General features: G+C 41.6%; 2 protein-coding genes across 2 annotated transcripts in view; one reads left to right on the top strand and one right to left on the bottom strand.

The window, feature by feature from the left end:
* Nucleotides 1–1,912, bottom strand: part of ERI2 (ERI1 exoribonuclease family member 2) — a 7,784-nt gene extending 5,872 nt beyond the window's left edge. The window contains 1 exon segment of the mRNA XM_009886599.1: nt 1,894–1,912. Within this exon segment, the coding sequence (XP_009884901.1) occupies nt 1,894–1,912 (19 nt within the window).
* On the top strand, nt 1,714–15,933 carry LOC104287822 (putative RNA exonuclease NEF-sp). Its single transcript, XM_009886554.1, has 18 exons — nt 1,714–1,829; nt 2,695–2,821; nt 3,686–3,770; nt 5,056–5,205; nt 5,373–5,461; nt 6,268–6,383; nt 7,208–7,346; nt 7,906–8,000; nt 8,823–8,925; nt 9,534–9,670; nt 10,040–10,148; nt 10,505–10,615; nt 10,734–10,871; nt 11,373–11,487; nt 11,965–12,162; nt 12,688–12,881; nt 13,496–13,605; nt 15,709–15,933. The coding sequence occupies exons 2-18, from the start codon at nt 2,756–2,758 to the stop codon at nt 15,776–15,778; spliced, it is 2,025 nt and encodes a 674-aa protein (XP_009884856.1). The 5' UTR covers nt 1,714–1,829; nt 2,695–2,755; the 3' UTR covers nt 15,779–15,933.
* The last annotated feature ends 1,155 nt before the right edge of the window (nt 15,934–17,088 follow it).

Below are 17,088 nucleotides of genomic sequence, written 5' to 3'. Positions count from 1 at the left end.
CCTGAGGTGAGCAGCAGAGCCGCCCGGGCGCTGTGAGGGAGGCGCCGCGGGCCCGCGGGGGTGCGGCCGTTCCCTCTTAGAGCCCCTTGTTGAGGTGCATCGCATCGCACGCTGGGGTGCTGGGAGCTCGGCAGAAACGTGTTTTACTGGCAGCCCAGCTGGAGGGCTGCCTCAAGGTGTTACCTACAGATAATGGCTTAGTTTCTGCTCCCAGAAGTGTGGAGACTAACTCATTCGGAGCGTTAAGCGTTTACGTTTAAGGAGTTTTTTTAAAACATGAATGAAATCTCTAATATCGTTTTTTTCCCAAACAAAGTAGATCTTGAAAGGAGCACGTGTCTGCTCAGCACATTCACACCCGAAGGATGCAAATGAACCCAAAGTTTCATCCTCATGGTAACGCCATGGTCACCCGGGTTATGACTTACTCAGTGCCCCGTACGGGTCAAGAGTACCTGTCAGGTCCGGCTTATTTGTACCCGCTCAGAGCCTGAAATTCCTGTGCTTGGCAGGTAGCCTTTGCTTGGTGAGATGAAACTCCTGCTGTTTGGTTGGTGTTTTTTTTTTTTTGCAAAGTTCTAATTAGGCTGTATTGAAAACAACGGTGTGATTAGTTACTTGTCTAACTTAGCATGATAGATGAAGAACTAGCAATTACACCACCCTGTGTTATTATTATCAGATGATTCTTAACCACTTGAACCTCAAAGGTTGTCACCTCTGTTTAGCTTTCTTACCCAATGACAAATGGTTTTAGAAGTGCACCAGCTCAACCTCATGTGGGTAGGCTCTGTCAAAATTAATGAGCCCAAGGCTTGTTAGCGTGGTGGGGAAAACACAGCTTCTGGTATTTTTTTCACAGACTCATGGAACAGTTTGGGTTGGAAGAGACCTTTAAAGGTCATGTAGTCTAACCCCCCTGCGATGAGCAGGGACATCCTGTTTATGCTGTGGGATTTGGTATTCTGTAGTGTCCTATGGTCTTTTTTCACCTGCATGCTGTGATGTCTTTTCATCACGTAAAAAAAGAGTATCTTTAAAATTTTTACAGATCAAAGGAGCTCCATTGGAACAGGCCATATGGTCAGTGGAGGTCTCCAAAATCATGCGTTTTCTTGCTGATTAGCTTTAAGAAGGATTTGTACATTTAGGCTTAAAGAACTGTTGTGTTAAATGGTGTGGTACAGTCTTCACTCCATGTGCTCTCTTCTGCAGTTTCCTTGGATGAAACGTATTTTTTTTTCCTGCAGGGGTCAGCAAACCCATCTGCCAAAACAGATCACATAATGTAAATGAAGTAAATGGGTTACAGCAAAACCTTGCATGAAGTGGGTACATAGAACACTATAAATGTCCAAAGCGCTACAGCAACAAGTGGGTGAATTAGTTGAGATAGCAGAACATCATGTTTGCAAATCACATAACTTTAAGTCTCCTTACTACATGCATCTGCTTACATTAATCTTGTATTAAATAAATCTTTGAAGTTAGAGTATCTGCATTACTGAAATAATTGATAGTAAATTTAATATTGAAGTGTGATCTGAAAGGAAACTTGTGCCCGTAATGACTGGAAGAGTTATTTTAAATTTAGTTGATTGTATCCAAATAGTAAATAGTTTCCTTTTACTGTATAATTCACTTTATTTTCCATCAACTTGTGTGATTACATAAAATCTTTCTTTACTAACGTTTCCCTTTTCACAGGAAAAGTCATCTTGCTTGTCAGCAGCTTTATTTGGCGAGGACTGCGAAATCAGCCGTGACCAGCTGTATGAGTTGTTAAAGTATGCAGCTTTGGGAAAATGCCACAACGCAACACAGCCCAGGTATAACACATTCATATTTGGGAATCAACCCTGTCTCGTGTCCTCATGTGTTGTGAAAACCTACCTAAAGGCATATTGGCCATGCTGGTTTTGGAATCTGCAACACAGTTACCGTAATGACAGCCTGTATTACGTGGATACAGTTGTTGTTAGACTTGGCCAGAGACCAGAATTCCTCTTCTGACAAAAATTCTACCATTTCATAGTTTTTTTTTCATGCAGTTATCAAAAACTAAACAATTTTATGAAACAGAAGAAGCTTCACACGCTGAGAAACAAAACACCATGTTAAAAGTATTAACACAACACAAAAAATATTAACAGGTTTCATGTCAGGTATAATTGAAACAGTGTTATAGAGTGTTTGCCCTTTTTCAGGGCAACTTCTCAGCAATGGAAGGGAAAGGCTGAGGAGGGTATATAACCTCAGGCGGCAAAAATATGGTGAAATGTAATGAATCTTGCAATGAAACTCAAGACAAAAATGATCCTACTTTAGATTCTTAGTAGTGAATAGCAAGTGATTTTGTGAAACTTTTTTCGATGCATTAATTCACTAGACTGCATCACTACAACTGAAGTTACTCGTTCTGATGCATATAAATGAGGTATAAATGTCTTGAAATGGTACTGCAGCAGAATTTTGGTATAACTCATTCTTTCTCTGTCTCCCATATTATGTTGCTTTCAGGAATATATGGCTGTTTGAGATAAGCTATAAAGCCTTTTCTCATTGAAGTCATTTGGCACTTTGCCATTCACTGACTTAAAAGCTGGGCTGGTTCCAAGTTTGTTTTTAAGAGTGCTTGATAATTGTTTTGCTTTGATTTTTTCTTTTTTCTTTTTTTTTTTTTTTTAACTGCAGCTGGTGCCGTATTTATCACCAAAGCCACCTGGCTGGGGTTGTGGTTATTGTTCTACATGAAATGAGCCAACTCCATTTCTACAAATTCTATTTGCAGTTCAAACATCTCAGAAGAGTGTTCCGGCATGTAAGTCCTCTAACTGTATTGCGGTATTCTAAATTTATTTCAGTCCTGACACTATGTCACAGGGGTTAATCACTGCAGTGAAATTACTGCCTTTTCCAATAGGAAGTGGCCGTCTTTGACTCTCAGAGCAAACTAATGAGAGGATCTATTTGTAGCCTTTGTCAGCTCAGACCAAAGGCTAAGGCTTTGATATTAGAAACAGGTTTTTAAGACTTATGTCTTTGAAGCCTTACCAGGTGAAACATGTATTGATGTTTCAGTCCTCTGACTGTTACGCTTCCTGCACCTTCAGGATGCCAGTGAGATTAAACATATCTCCGTTAATCTGGAATATACTTTGAGTAAGTGAGGAGACTCTCAAAAATTATGCTATTCCCACTGGTTGAAAAATCTCACTTTTACTATTTGCACTTTCTGTCAAGTTTCTCCCATTTCCCCAAAAGATTATTAAAAGAATTATTTTAATTTTCTGAGTTACAAGCAACGTTTTCGAAGGAAGAAAGAAAGAAGCACTTTGATTTAGACAGAGAATTATCCCTGAACTGCAGCAAATGCAAATCACAACGTAACTGGAAACACTGGAACTTGCTTTAGTTTCTATCAAGGAAAATCTTACGATTTGCCTTCTTGATTGTACCAGGCAAGGCAAATCTGTCCCGTCGTACAAAGAATTCTATATTGTCTGTCATTAAAACAGGTTTGGTTTGTGTTGGGTTTTTATTCTTCCTTGGGAAGACACCACATTTCCACTACTTCTCTATCCATCCTCCTCTAAATTTGGCTGGTTTAGGGATCAAGAGACATCTCATTTGCTTGATACTTCTGCCTCTGTTTCAAAGTCTGTAACACATCTCTTTTTTTCAGAGATTCACATTAACACCTTCTGCCAACTTCCTCGCCAGCCTGTATGGAGAAGGAGCAAACCTGAAGCCTCAAAACACTGCACAAGGTATCTTGCTTGGTTTTGCATCGTTTCTTTCAACCACAGAGATTAACTTTCAACATTAATTTATGACTTTGCATCCTGTGCAATCCTAGCGTGCTACTATGGTAAACTTGTTTACAAAGGAAAACGTACAATGGCTTAAACCATGAGACTAGTTACCCTAACTGGTTCAGTAACTCTCCGTTGGGCTTGTAATCACAAGTAAATGCAAAAAGCAGAAAGTTTTTAACACGTTTAATCCAGAATTCTGAGTTGTTACTCATTTTGTGATTATTTTATTCTAAGATGTATCTAATAAAAGATGCAGAAATATAAATTAGATTCAAGCTAAGTAGTTACTCATTTCTTCTTGGTTTTCTTTGTTATACCGAGCAGCAAATCAAGGTAAAGAACAGGTGTGTTGACAACAGATTTCCTATTTTTATACTCTTTATAGAAGTGATTGTAATCCAGCAGGCATGTACAAAACCTGCAAGAGACTTCAACTTCACTGAAATTGTTGAAGTGTAACAAAGAATCTTGAATTTGAGTCCTAAATGGGAGAATGAACAGTTGTTACTTTCAGTGTATTGACAAAGCCCTCTAGCATCATGACTGTAAACCCACTGCACAGCCACAGATCTGAGATGTCAGGTATATTTTCTTTTAAGTGTAATCTGCAGAGCATCACCTACAGGATAATTTAACTTCATACAGTTGTGGATTCTGATGTCAGTTCAGAGCTTGCTTCTTTGTGAGCCACACTTAGACCACATTTTCTCCTGATAATAGTTACAGGAAAGAATTCCACAGAGAAGGCAGAAAAGAGAACAACTTTTACAGCTTACGTGAAGTAACAGATGATTATGTTGTCATGCTTACGAGGCAAGTTTGTTCTCTCTATTTCTGAAAGGAATGTGAGACAGAGACTTGTGATATGCCTTGCTTCTGAATCAGCCAGCAGTGTCAGTAGCTGGACTGGGAGTAATATTCAAGTATCCTGAATATCAATCATATTATATATGTAGTATATACACTATATATAGCATTGCATATATATAATTAGGTGTATGTGGTTTATATAGTGTTTGAATATGTATACAAGCAATAAATGAAATATAAACTGGAGATTATCTATCTATCTATCTATTTATCTATCTATCTATCAGTCTCTCTATCTCCAGTTTATTGTTCCAGGTACTGTTTCCCTTTGAATTGGTGTCATCTCTAAGTGTGCATACTAATGCAGAAAGCACTCCCTACTTGCAGTCAGTTATCTGAGCTTGACAGATGCTTCTGTATTTTACAGGTTTGACTTCTGCTAGCAATGAATGTATTCCTAAAAGCTCAAACTTGAAATGTGATCCCATCATTCAGAAATATGGAGAAAAAAAACAAGGCCTTACTAGCTATACTCTAACAGTAGCAGAGCAGAAAAGAAATGACTATCCCACAAAAGGTCAGTTTTTGAGGGCATTTGTTTGGTTGTTTCATTGTGTTTTGTTTTTTGTTGTTTTGGTTTTTTTTAATTTTCGCAGTTAGTGATACGTTTCGTCATATAAGATATATGATGAGTTTTAGAAGCAAGAGGTCCGTTTCTTATTCGTGGGTATCTTTTCATTCTAGGTTCCCCTAAATGCAAGGGCTATATATATACAGAGTGTGATCAGCAGAGGACGGACAGGAGCCCCCTCTTTGGTCTGGATTGTGAAATGGTAAAAATAAATGTCTGGCCTTACAAAATATAGTCAAGCAACCAAACTCCTACCAGCTATTCCAAAGCCAAGCACCTTGTGTATTTGCTAAACCACTTCGATACATTAATATGTGCTGCCAGTCCCTTGATGGTACCAGTGCTAAATGCAGCCATGGGAAAGATTCGGGAAGTGGTTCTGGTGACAAGACAGAAATGTTATCTTGAGCAGTGCAGCAGAGAGCTCAGTTGTGTGTTGGCTGTCCGAGCAGGAGCTGGATCTGCCAGGCCCATCAACAACGCTGCTGTAATCCCTGAGACTGCTGTGGAATTCCTCCTCCTGGCCCTCCCCAAGGTTTAGGAGAGGGAAAGTATTTCCCTAACACACATCTTTCCTTTAGCCATCACAGTTCTTCTGGCAGCATGCTGTGGTGAAGATTCCTCTCTTAGTGCAGTTTTGACCTTGCAGAGATGCCTGTTTGGCATCAGCGTTGCGTAACTAATGATACTACCTGGACTCTGCTTTTAAATTGTGCATCTTCTCTGGTGAAGATGCTCTCAGTGACAGCTCTGCAGTGGAGAGCGAAATCAGCGCTTCTTTATAATGGTTTTCTTTGTGTTGTGCTTCCCTGGGTGTTTGCTGTGCTTATGGTGGGCAATTAAAATGAAGCATGTTATAGCATAAAACAACTAGCCGTGAGTGGTAGGTCTCCAAGTTGAGTAACTCCTTAGTATTGATGCTGGCTGCAGCCAAATCAGATGTTAGCTAAGGTTTTTGAGTGGCAGCATCATGCTGAGTCAACAACTGCCTCTGCTTCTTCCTGACAGTGCCTGACTGCAAAAGGGAACGAAGTCACTCATGTCTCTTTGGTGGATGCACAGGGCCAATGCCTCTTGAATGAACTAGTCAGACCTGAAAGCACAGTAGTGCACTACCGCACCAGGTGACTTGCACACAAGTTTCTTATCTCTTTGTCTTTAAGAGCTGCAACCCTTTCAAACCAAGCCTGTTACACAGGAGCTTTCAGAAGGCTTTGGTTTGCACAAATGCCTGCTGTGTTTCACTCAGTGTTAAGAATACAATTCTTGCTATGTGAGTAGAATAACCAACATTATGAATGCACTCTCTGCTACAGAGTGCCCGTGTGGCTACTAGGCAGACGCATTACCATTCTGCAGTGTTCTAGGAAAGGTTCTGTTACAAATTAATGCTACACAGTACAAGTTATCCTTACTGCTGGCTATAAAATAAGATGGAGGGTAAGAGTACAGGACTGGGGAGTCTGTGTGTCTCTGCTCCGTAGCTAAGTTTGCTCATCTGTAAAAAATGAATAGAGCAGCTCATCAGCTTGTACCACCTCTAGCGCTGGGCTCAGTATTGTAACAAAAGCAGGCAAAACTCAAGCCTTGTTTTCTCCAAAACTTTTCCTGGCTTTATCCAGAAGGTGACATGCCAATCCACTCAGGTTACTTGGAAGCATCTCCTTCAACCATGAGTCTTGCAGTATTTCCTCACCTGTGCTAGCTGATGCTAAGAAGAACTGCAAGTTATACTTGAGAGAGAGAAACTTTTGAAACAGATGTGGTAGCGCTCAGAGCAGTTTAATATACCTGCAGTATATCCTCTTATGTTGGAACAGAAAGCAGTAAATAGCATTCTGTCATTAGTTACACAGAGTTCATATTCTACATGCTCTGCTTCTAATACTCTCCAGTAGGTGCTGTTGCTAATGTGTTGCTTTTACCCCATCCAACTTTTGTTTTGAAGATTCTCAGGAATCACACCAGAAATGCTTCTTCCAGTGAAAACAAGACTGTCAGACATCCAAACCAGATTAAAAAAACTGCTTCCCCCCGATGCAGTATTGGTGGGTCATTCTCTAAATGCTGATCTTCAGGCTTTGGAAGTAAGTATGCTTTTAAGAGTTTTTTTCCCTAAGCCTGTGATACTTACATCAGACCTGAAAACTCTAAACAATTTCTCTTTTTATTAGTGAACACTTGTTAATTGCTTTTTATTATGAATAGTCTTATGTCTGTAAGGATTTAAAAGAGAAGGCCTCTCCTTACATCTATAAAACTTGCAAGAGGCTGTTCAGAACCCAAAGGAAGGGAGGAGTCTGTCCAGATATAGATAACAGTTGCAAAGAAGCTTTAACTCTCTGCTTCAGCCAGATGCTTCTGATAGCTCTGTCACGGGAAGAACTGAAGTCCTTCCTGTGCTTAATTTAACCAACCTAAAATGCTTGAAACAATCTTTCTAACCCAGTTTAGATCTTCCCATAGAGTGTTAGAAAGGAGAGTTGGGCTTGTTTAATTATTCCCATGTGCTCTCTTGTTGTGGACCGGTTATTTATGAGCGGCAAGTGAAATAAAAAGGCAGAGGCTCAGATTACAATGGAGCTACTGCCCAATTCTATACGACTGCTGTTCATAAACTAAACTGGTGATGCTTCTCTCCTCCAGATGATCCACCCCAGTGTTATTGATACTTCGTTGCTTTTTGCCAGAAGTGAAGGTCGAAGATTTAAGCTAAAATTTTTAGCCAAAGCTGTTTTAGGGTAAGCTTATTACCATGTTGTCATGGAAAATAGTAGAAACTGTAATGGTGGGTCATAGGGTCTTGCTCTTCCACTAGTAGCATCAGAATTTTTTATTTTTTTTCCACTAAAATTCAAAAGAAAGAAGCAGGCTCTGCAAATAGACATGGTAATGACGAATTTACTGCCTGTTTGAAAAATCAGGCAGCATAATAAATTGGCTTGTCTTTGAGCAAGCGGGGATGCTGTGACCCAACCAGATACAAGTCCTTGCACCACTAACTTTTCTGCAGGTCTGTAGCAGTAACAGTATATTGAATTGTAGAGCAACAAAGACACTCCAGCTCACACAAATGAGATCCGTTGCAGTTAGCAAGAAGGAAAGGTTAATGTATGAAACTATGATTTACTGACTTAAATCATATTCCTCAGCATACTAGCTACCACTGGATAGTATGTCTTAGCAATATAGTTCTCGCCATTCACATAGTGAATAGTAATATTCTGCAGCGCCAAACTTCACTGAGTTGGAGATTGCCTCCCTGTCTGTGAGTTGGGTCACTGGTCAAGGAAGAAGTAAAATTAAAAATAGTCACGCATCAGTACCGAGTATTAGCACTGCTTCTGTCAAACCTGGTAAACAGTGTTTTGCTCAACATTGCAAAAACATTTATTGTGGTAACTTTTGGGAATATTTCATAAGAATGCTGCTGCACAGAACTGAAATGGTTTTTGGAGGGGAAAGTTTTTTTGCCTGAAAAGGACCCAGTTTAGAAAAGACGGGATGTTGGTCAGTGTGAAAAAACAGATAACCTGCCTGTGCACCTAATTTTGATGCCCTAGGAAGGACATTCAGTGTGAACAGAAGCTGGGGCATGATCCTGCAGAAGATGCTAGAGCTGCTTTGGAATTGGCTCAATTCTTTATTGAGCAAGGACCAGCAAAGGTAGCTATAGCTAATTAAAATTTCTGTCCTTAATCGCAGAACATACAAGTTGTGCTTATGAAGGAAAAAAAAACCCATCCCTGCCCATCCTCTTGTTGATTTAAAAGAGAAGATGGAGCTGTGATAGAGGCCTCAATTTTGACAGCTTGTTACTTTCAGCATATATCCAGGTATCTTAATAACCTGAGCATTACCAGTGTTTCAGTACTCAGACACTGACATTAATCAGCATTGCTGCTGATCTTGAAGAGGGGCATTAGGTAAAGGACTGAGACACTTCCAGCCTACAGGAATGCCTGTTGTTTTTCCAAATGAAAGAAGTGAGAGACCTTGTATGTTTTGGTAGCGATTCAGCTGGTTTTATGAGTCTCTTGCTTGTGTCATTGATTTCTGAGAGAACTTTTTTGGAGATGATTGCTGGTTGATGCTGTGAGTGCTGCATGCTTGAAAATGACAACAGAAAATAATAAGGCAAGAAATTAATGCCTGTGTTTCTTCACTACTGTGGAGTGTTCCTAGGTGACTCAGAGAGAAAGCACATGCTTTTTGGTTAGCTACAGTTACGTAAGATGAAAGCCAGCTACTAATCATCTTCTTTGTTCCCCAAGGTAGCAGAACTAAACTTGGAGATGCTTCTGGCAACTGAAAAACTGGCTGAGGTCTCACAGAAAAAAGCTGCGTTACAGCCACAAGGATGTATGGTCCAGAAACCATTGACTGAGCCCACACATTTATCCAAACCCTGGTAATAAGATTCTCAAATATGCATGGTTTTCCTTCAGTTTGATCCTCAATAAAATCAAAGTAGTATGTTAAAGTTTTTCAGAAGCCATCAGGATCTTCATAGAGAGACACAAATAATTGTAGCATAGCAGTGAAGAACTTTCAGAAGTTGCATCTTAAATGTCACAAAGCATTTTCTAGGCTGGACAAGAATAGAGCACAAGAATATTATTTGAAATGTCTTTAATGAACTTTTAAAGCTTGAACTTTAATGAGCTTTTAAAGCTTGAACTATTCAAGCTTTAATTTTTCTCTGACAAGCATTTCTTGAAAGTTTTTCATTCACTGTATTGATAAGTACTGTGATTCACAGCTTTCTTCTCTCTGCTAGTTTTTTAGAGTGCTTGCAGGTGACTGGCCAAAAACCCCTCCTTTTGGGCAGACAGGAACCGGACTCTTCTGGCCTGCGTCAGAGTAACCTGAGCACTTCAAACAAACAGGTGAATGGACTTCGAGTGGGTTTGTCTAAGGAAGCATCAAAGTAGTTCAGAGTTCTTGTTCTGGGGGTGGGTAGATGAGTCCTATTTTAAAAAGCCGACAGTACTGTTAGCAATAGTGTTAATACCAGGTTAGCTAAATCCATTTTAACATTTCGGAAATAAGCTTTGATCCTCTACATCCTCTCATGACTCACTAAAGAAGAATTTCTGCCTGAAAGAATTAAAGAACTAAAGAAGAATTCTGGACAATAATGAAAATTAAAGTCGGGAATTAAGTTCAATAGCTTTGTTTCTGATCCTTTGCAGTACAATTGTCTTGTACCTCTTTGAGCCTTTATGCTTTTTTTTCCCTCCAGATTCTTCAGAAAGCCCTAGAAGATGTTCCTCTGTCCACATTCAGTATCATTCAGTTCAGTTTCGGTCCAGAGAACATTGCATCTCACCTTCTTGCTCAACTTTGTGAAAAGGTACTATTTTTTTGAGAATAGTCTTCATTGCTGAGCTTGGCAAGAGATGTTATTTATCTGGAGGTACCAAGTAGTTAGTTCCTTTGCTTTGTGAAGTTCCTAATCTGTGTTCCTACAGGTGGGAAGAAAGCTGACTGACATGCTGACAATTTACGCAGGTCCTTTTGAAGAAAGCTTTTGCCTGAAGTCTGTGAAAAAAGAATTTGGGAGCTGTGGACCCATCCGGTCTCTTAGAGTGGTAACTGAAACATACCAGGTGAGGAGCACTCAAAGCACTAAGCCGGCGGACAGGCATGGAAGGCTCTCTTGGAAAGACACAGATTAGAACCACTGAAATACCAGTGATTCTGTTTGGGGTTGGTTTTTTTTTTGGTGGTTTAGTCATCAGCTACAACAATTCAGGGTATCTAAAAGCTGCTAGGCACAATGACAAGAATAAACACAGCTCACGTGGCTTAACTGTGCTATTCAAGCTAGAGGACTTTGAGCACTGGTGAAGCTGAGATGCTCTTCGTCCCTCTCAAGAGAACTGATATGCTAAGGCCTTTAATGGGAAAAAGGTTCTTATTAATTGATGAGCTACTTGAAGATTGTTTTTAACAGCTATGGTATATGGAGTGTTACATATATTACCCTCAACCCATTTTATATTCTGTTTTTAAAAGAAAATACAACTTTATTGACACCTGATTTTTAAAAAGGGAGGGTTAACGTGTCTTATTGATAAGCCTGAAGTATCTTACCCTTCTATTTCAAGCCCTATGTCTGTATCCAATACGAAGTGCTGGAAGCTGCCCAGCTTGCTGTGGAAAGCCTAAATGGAGCTGAGGTAGCAGGATCCTGCATTAAGGTAAACAACGCAAATAGCAAAAGCCTGTTACCTTGAGTGTAGGAACAGCATCCAGTGAGTCTCTTTCAACATCTACTCACAGCAGAGCGTCTGGGCAAATGCTGGCTGGTTGTGCTGTTACCATCTCCCTGTCCCTGGACAATTTAGAGCCACAGGCAGAAAGGAAAAGGTTATAGCCCTCTTTTTTCCTTTCTGCCTGTCAGCAGAAGGAGGTTAGAAAGCATTCTGACCTCCAACTGCAGCTTTAAAAGGAAGAGCCAAGTAACAGGGTGTTAAAATACCTTATACAAAGTATGTTCTTAATTTTACAGTGTTTCCGCATTACAAACATGATCTGTCTTCCTTTTTCATGACTAATTTAGTTAGCCCTCATTAGTCGTGTTTTTTTTCAAGGGAGGGAAAACAGCTTGTCAACTTTTGGCAATGGGAGAAAATAATTTAAAATAGAGGCTTACAACACAGAGCTGCTTGTGCTGATGTGCTGTGTTTGTTCCGCCAGGAATGCTGGACTGTGATGTTTTGATAAAGGAATTAGAACTGGATGTAGAAAACGAAGGTGTGATTTATGTGGCGGGTCTAAAGAAGTCATTAACGGAGACGGACTTGCGAGAAGAATTCAGCCAGTTGGAAGACCTGGAAACGCTGTTCCTGCCAAAGGATCACCAGAGTGGAAAGCACAGGAACTGCTGTTTCCTCAGTAAGTAGCTTCACTACGGCCTCCTTATTTCCTTCAAATAAGCTCATTCAGCAGCCCTTGGGACTTAGCACAGACACAGCAAGAGCTACTAAAACTCATGTATGCTCTAAGTGATGGTATTTAAAATACTCCAGTGAAAGCACATATTGTTTGGAGGAGCAGTTTACAGCTAAATATTTAAAAGGGTAAAAAAAAAAACTGCTAAAAAAAAATTGATGTTTTTTAATTAGAAAAGTTCCAGGATAGTTCATTGACTCCAGTACCTCAACGCGAGGGCTGGCCACTGTGCAGCTTTACACAGACAAGTAATCACCTCCAAAAAGGTGAGGAGAACAACTGGATGAGTGGTGTTGCAAGTAACTAGCCTGATGTTTCCCTGTAGCAAGAGGAGGATCTGCCTGCCACCATGATTTCAGTTTGTCATTTCCCTCCTGCTCCACACCTTTAGCCCTGCCCTAGAGGTGCCAAGGGACAGGGCAGCAACATCACTGCCAAAAGCATGTTCCCCTTCTCTTTGTGTTTCAGAATTCCAGAAATCACAGAGTGCTGTGGATGCCCTTGAAGTTATAAATGGCTGGACCATGAAGGGCAGCAAACTAAGAAGTAGGAACGCTCTTGCTTCAGGTCACCTCTGGAGATGGATTTGGCAAATGAATCACAACAATGGGAAGCAACGAAGAAACGTCTTCTATAAGAAACTGGAGCAACTACCTGACTTTGTGAGTTTAAAACTATGCTGATGTTTGTTGCAGTTAGTGAGGAGGTACTGCCCTGGGAACCGGGAGTGGTAACTTTGAGCAGGCTTAGGCACAGAGCTGTGTGTAACAGAAGGGTCTCCTTGTGCTGGAGCAGAGAGGCTGCCATGGATCAGTTCCCACAATGCAGTTCAGAGAGGTAATATCACATGAGATAATGTGATGTTTGCAGGGTACTTTCTAACCTTAAAACCAGCACAGCTGCTCAGGGCAGTGAGTGATGCTACGTAGGAACTGCAGCCTACCACTTGAGAGCAGACAAAGCCAGGTACAGGTGTAGCAAGTGATATGGGAGGCAGAGGGAGAGGTGACTGCTTGTGTAGCTGTACAGGAAAGAACAGCTCTAGTTAGAGCTCTCATTTTTACTGGTGGAAGCTGCAGTGCCATTTGAGTAGGGCACGGGGTTCTCCCTGCTGCCCCAGCGCTGCCAAACGCCAGCCAGTAACAGAATCAACTGCTCTCCTCACCTCTTTGATCCCTGACGCTGCCCAAGGGTCGGTCTCGCCACACATACTTAAGTGATTGCTGCAGCTCTGCAGATGAATTAGGGATTTTAATGCTTATATTCTGTTATACAGGAGCAGGATCTAAGGAAAAAGGTGAAGAAGTTAGACCACCATATCAAAAAGCTTTATAGAGGTCTGCAGAATAACACCCTGTGCGTTGTCCTCTTTCCTGGAGTGAACAGGTAACTTGCAATCTATTTTGCAAAGACCCAAGGAAAATACATAGCCAAATATTTTTATCTTAAATGTATTAAAAATTAAAACCCTGCACAAGGAAGTGAAAGCCTGAGAGAAGGCCTGAAGAAGCTGTTGTACTTAGTCTGACTTTCATGTTAGGCCAATAAAACCTGAGCAGTAAGTTCTGCCCATAAGCTATGCCTCATCCAGAACAAGCACAAGTGCTTAAAGCACTTGTGTAGCTGATGGTCCAGATTAGCAGGGCTGAAGTACACAGTGCTGATTATTATACAGGTCTTCTCAGTTCATCTACCTTCCCCTGTTAGATGTTTCATCCTTACTGACAAGGTAAGTTTTATGTGCCCATGAGAGAATTGAGCAGAGTTTCCACAGCAGCCAGTTTTTTTAAGTGGTTTTAGTGGGGGTTGGTTTGGTTTTTAAAACCACCTAACTGCTGCAGCCAAGGCACCATCTACCAGTTGTTGTCTTATGGTCCCTTGACGTATGTGCTTCAGCCATAGACAATCAATGAGGTGGTTCACGTCCTCATTCTTACGTGAGGGACACAATTGGGAAAAAAGAACACTTCGAGTCCTTAAGTTTTCGTAGGAAGGGACAAGTCCTGGAGTTGAGTTGGGCTTCAGCGCTAATACTAGAGATGCTTCCAGATGGGGTGGGCTTCCTGTGCTTCAGACCCTGGGGCCTGAACTGCCACAGTCATTCACTACTTAATTATTAACCAAGAAAGGTTAAATCTTTCCCAGGAAAGGCCCTAGTTACTGAGTACATACTTACTTCAGCAGTCTTCTTCCCATTCTCTCACTGTGTCACTGTTCGGACAGGCAAATAAAGGTCACATCCATCCTTGCTTCAGTTTCCCTTCAACAGAAGGGGTACCATTCCTTGTGGAGACAGAAGACATACCCTGAACTAGAAGCAGGGAGACAGAGCTGCTCAGCAGCATCTCTTCTGCTTGGTTAGGCAGCCAGCCCAGGTTCCCCTCTCTTACTTGCAGAGCTTCCTGAAAAGAATCACGATGCTGCACTAAACAGTGTCCCTAGAAGGGAGCTGCAGCCCAAGCCAAGAGTATATTTCGGCTTAATGCCAGTGACAAACCATTTCAGCAAGGTTGCATGCCAAGGCCTACTCTTGATGTGATTTGTTCTAATAGTTTAGTTTTTAATAACTGTTGGGTTTTTTTTTTTAAATATTTTGTCTTCTTAAATAAAGCTCATTAAGCTGTTTCCCCCCTACACCAAAGAATAATAGCATAGAAAATGAGACAGCAGCAACTCCTACCTTATTAGAGAAGGGCTGATGGCATGTAGCCGTGTGTAAATGGTTTCTTGCACAAGCCCAGTACCAAATACTGCCTCAGTTTAAATTGGCCACAGAGGGGGCCTAGACTGAGGGCGAACCTCTGCGGGCAGTTTAGTCACGCACGTGGTCCCTTGATCATCTGCTGCCTTCTGGGCCATAGCCGAGTCAGTTTTTACATTTCTCAGCAATTATTTGCCTTTTCTCTGCAGCACTGTGTCACCTCAGCTACTTTGCATACCACTCTGTCAGCCCCCCAGAAAGGTTTGAGGAGAGGATGGCTGTGGAGTTACAGTCCACACCGTGTGACTTTTGCAGTAGATTCACTGGCTCAGCTGGTCCAAATTTCCTTTTCAAAGGCCATCTCAAACTAGCCTCACTTGGCACAAGCATTCCTGTTGTCTGGCATCACCAAGGGGTCTGAAGCCCACTAACAGAACAGGTGGATTGAGGAGTTTGCAGCCATAAGGAGCCGGCAGACGCCCACAGAGCCTGGACTCACGTTTCTTGGGCTGCGGAGGGGGTTGGAAGGCAGCTCCATCCCAGGCTTGGAAGAGGTTTCTTGCCAAGTGACGTTCCTGCATTACTGTCTCCCAGAGGGCTGACAGTGCAGAGGAGGCTTCTTGATTAAGAAGAATGCAAAAAAAAATGTTGGGTGAAAAAAAATAAAGTACAGTTTTTTTCAGCTTGCTGACCCTGAGGGTTGCAGACTGCTCACTACCAGACCAGCACGCGCGTGTGCATCAAGGCTGCCCTGACCAGAAATAACACACCTCTTGTTTATGTTGCAGCATGCATGGATCACAATCCGGCCTTGGTCTGATGGGAATAAAAGATGATGGAGGGAGGAGTGCTTGTTAAACTGCCAAGTTTTTAAGCAAAGTCTTTTGTTAAAATATTTTTAATTACTTAAAATATTGATGTCTTTGTAAAGATCTCTTACCATAAGAACAATAGACTTTCACTCTGTATCTTTTACAAAGTCTAAAAATAAAAGCTATTCAAAACATCTTAAAGCACAAAACCTTTTCCATTAACCCTTCTTGCTGTGGCCGTTTTCCTTGGCGGTGGGTGAGCTGGGCAAGTGCTTAGGACAGGGGGAGTGTTGCATAAAAGCCCATCGGTATTGGCCCTGTAAGATGTAACTCAGTGAGTTGTTCATTGCCAGAGACTGACACACCAGCTGGGTTGTCTTCACCGAAGCATTGCAGGCCCCAAACCAGCAAGCCAAGTTAATGCAGTACCTGCAGCAGCTGCTCAGCAGTTAACAGCTATTCTCAGGAATTGTGTGGATTTCTGGAAATGTGCTCTGCCAGCTCTGAAGCAGAGTCACCGCCTCCTTTCCGGGAAAGTACTGTACTTAGTCCATAGAAAAGAGGAATTGGTGATTCACACTTCTTGGACAATCTTCACTTTCTCCTCCCTCCCTGACCACCACCCCCCACCCCTCACACACAAAAAAGAGGAAAAAAGAAGTTACAGTGTGGCTGTGGGAGGGGCGAGTGCCATTTTAAGGCAAGCACATGCCTGTGCGACTTCACACATCATCGCTTACAGCAGGGAGCTGGAAGCGCAGAGTTGCAGTAACGCTGAGTGCACTACCAGCAGCAGGATGAGCCGATTTGCAACCTGACAGCTTCAAACCTTTGTTTTGCAGCATTGTCATCTATAATAAAGGCTGCTTGACCGTCTCCTGTTACCACAAATTGCCAAGCACGAGGATGCCTAGGAGAGCTTCCTGCACTCAGGGAAAAAAAGAAAAATGAAAAGGAAATGTTTGTTATAAGGTTTGAACGTGAGACAGGATTTCTTGATATGCATTAGAATAAGCTGAGATAAAAGTTGAAATGGTTATTATTCCAGAAATTATTAAATACAGCTGACAGAATATTTGCATCATCCTGCTTTCCAACCCCAAGCTCACTGCACTGAGCTCTTGAGCAAAGAGCAGCTTATGGAGTAGAATTTGGGAGTTGCTGTGTAGAAGAGCAGGCAAAAATAAAGGCAAGGGAGAGAAAGGCAAACGCAGCGCTAGCCCAGAGGCAGCACTAGCGAGCAGGCAGTAGATGCTCACTCAGTGTCTTTCATACCTCAGTTAAAAGCCTCGAAAACTCCTGACATTACATATATTATTAAGCAAGATGAATGCAGCCAATTTTTTTTCTTTTAAA

The sequence above is a fragment of the Charadrius vociferus genome, unplaced genomic scaffold, assembly GCF_000708025.1.
Source record: "Charadrius vociferus isolate BGI_N301 unplaced genomic scaffold, ASM70802v2 scaffold46, whole genome shotgun sequence".
Taxonomy (NCBI): domain Eukaryota; kingdom Metazoa; phylum Chordata; class Aves; order Charadriiformes; family Charadriidae; genus Charadrius; species Charadrius vociferus.
The sequence above is the reverse complement of the archived record's forward strand: the minus strand, read 5'-3'. Positions and strand labels throughout refer to the sequence as shown.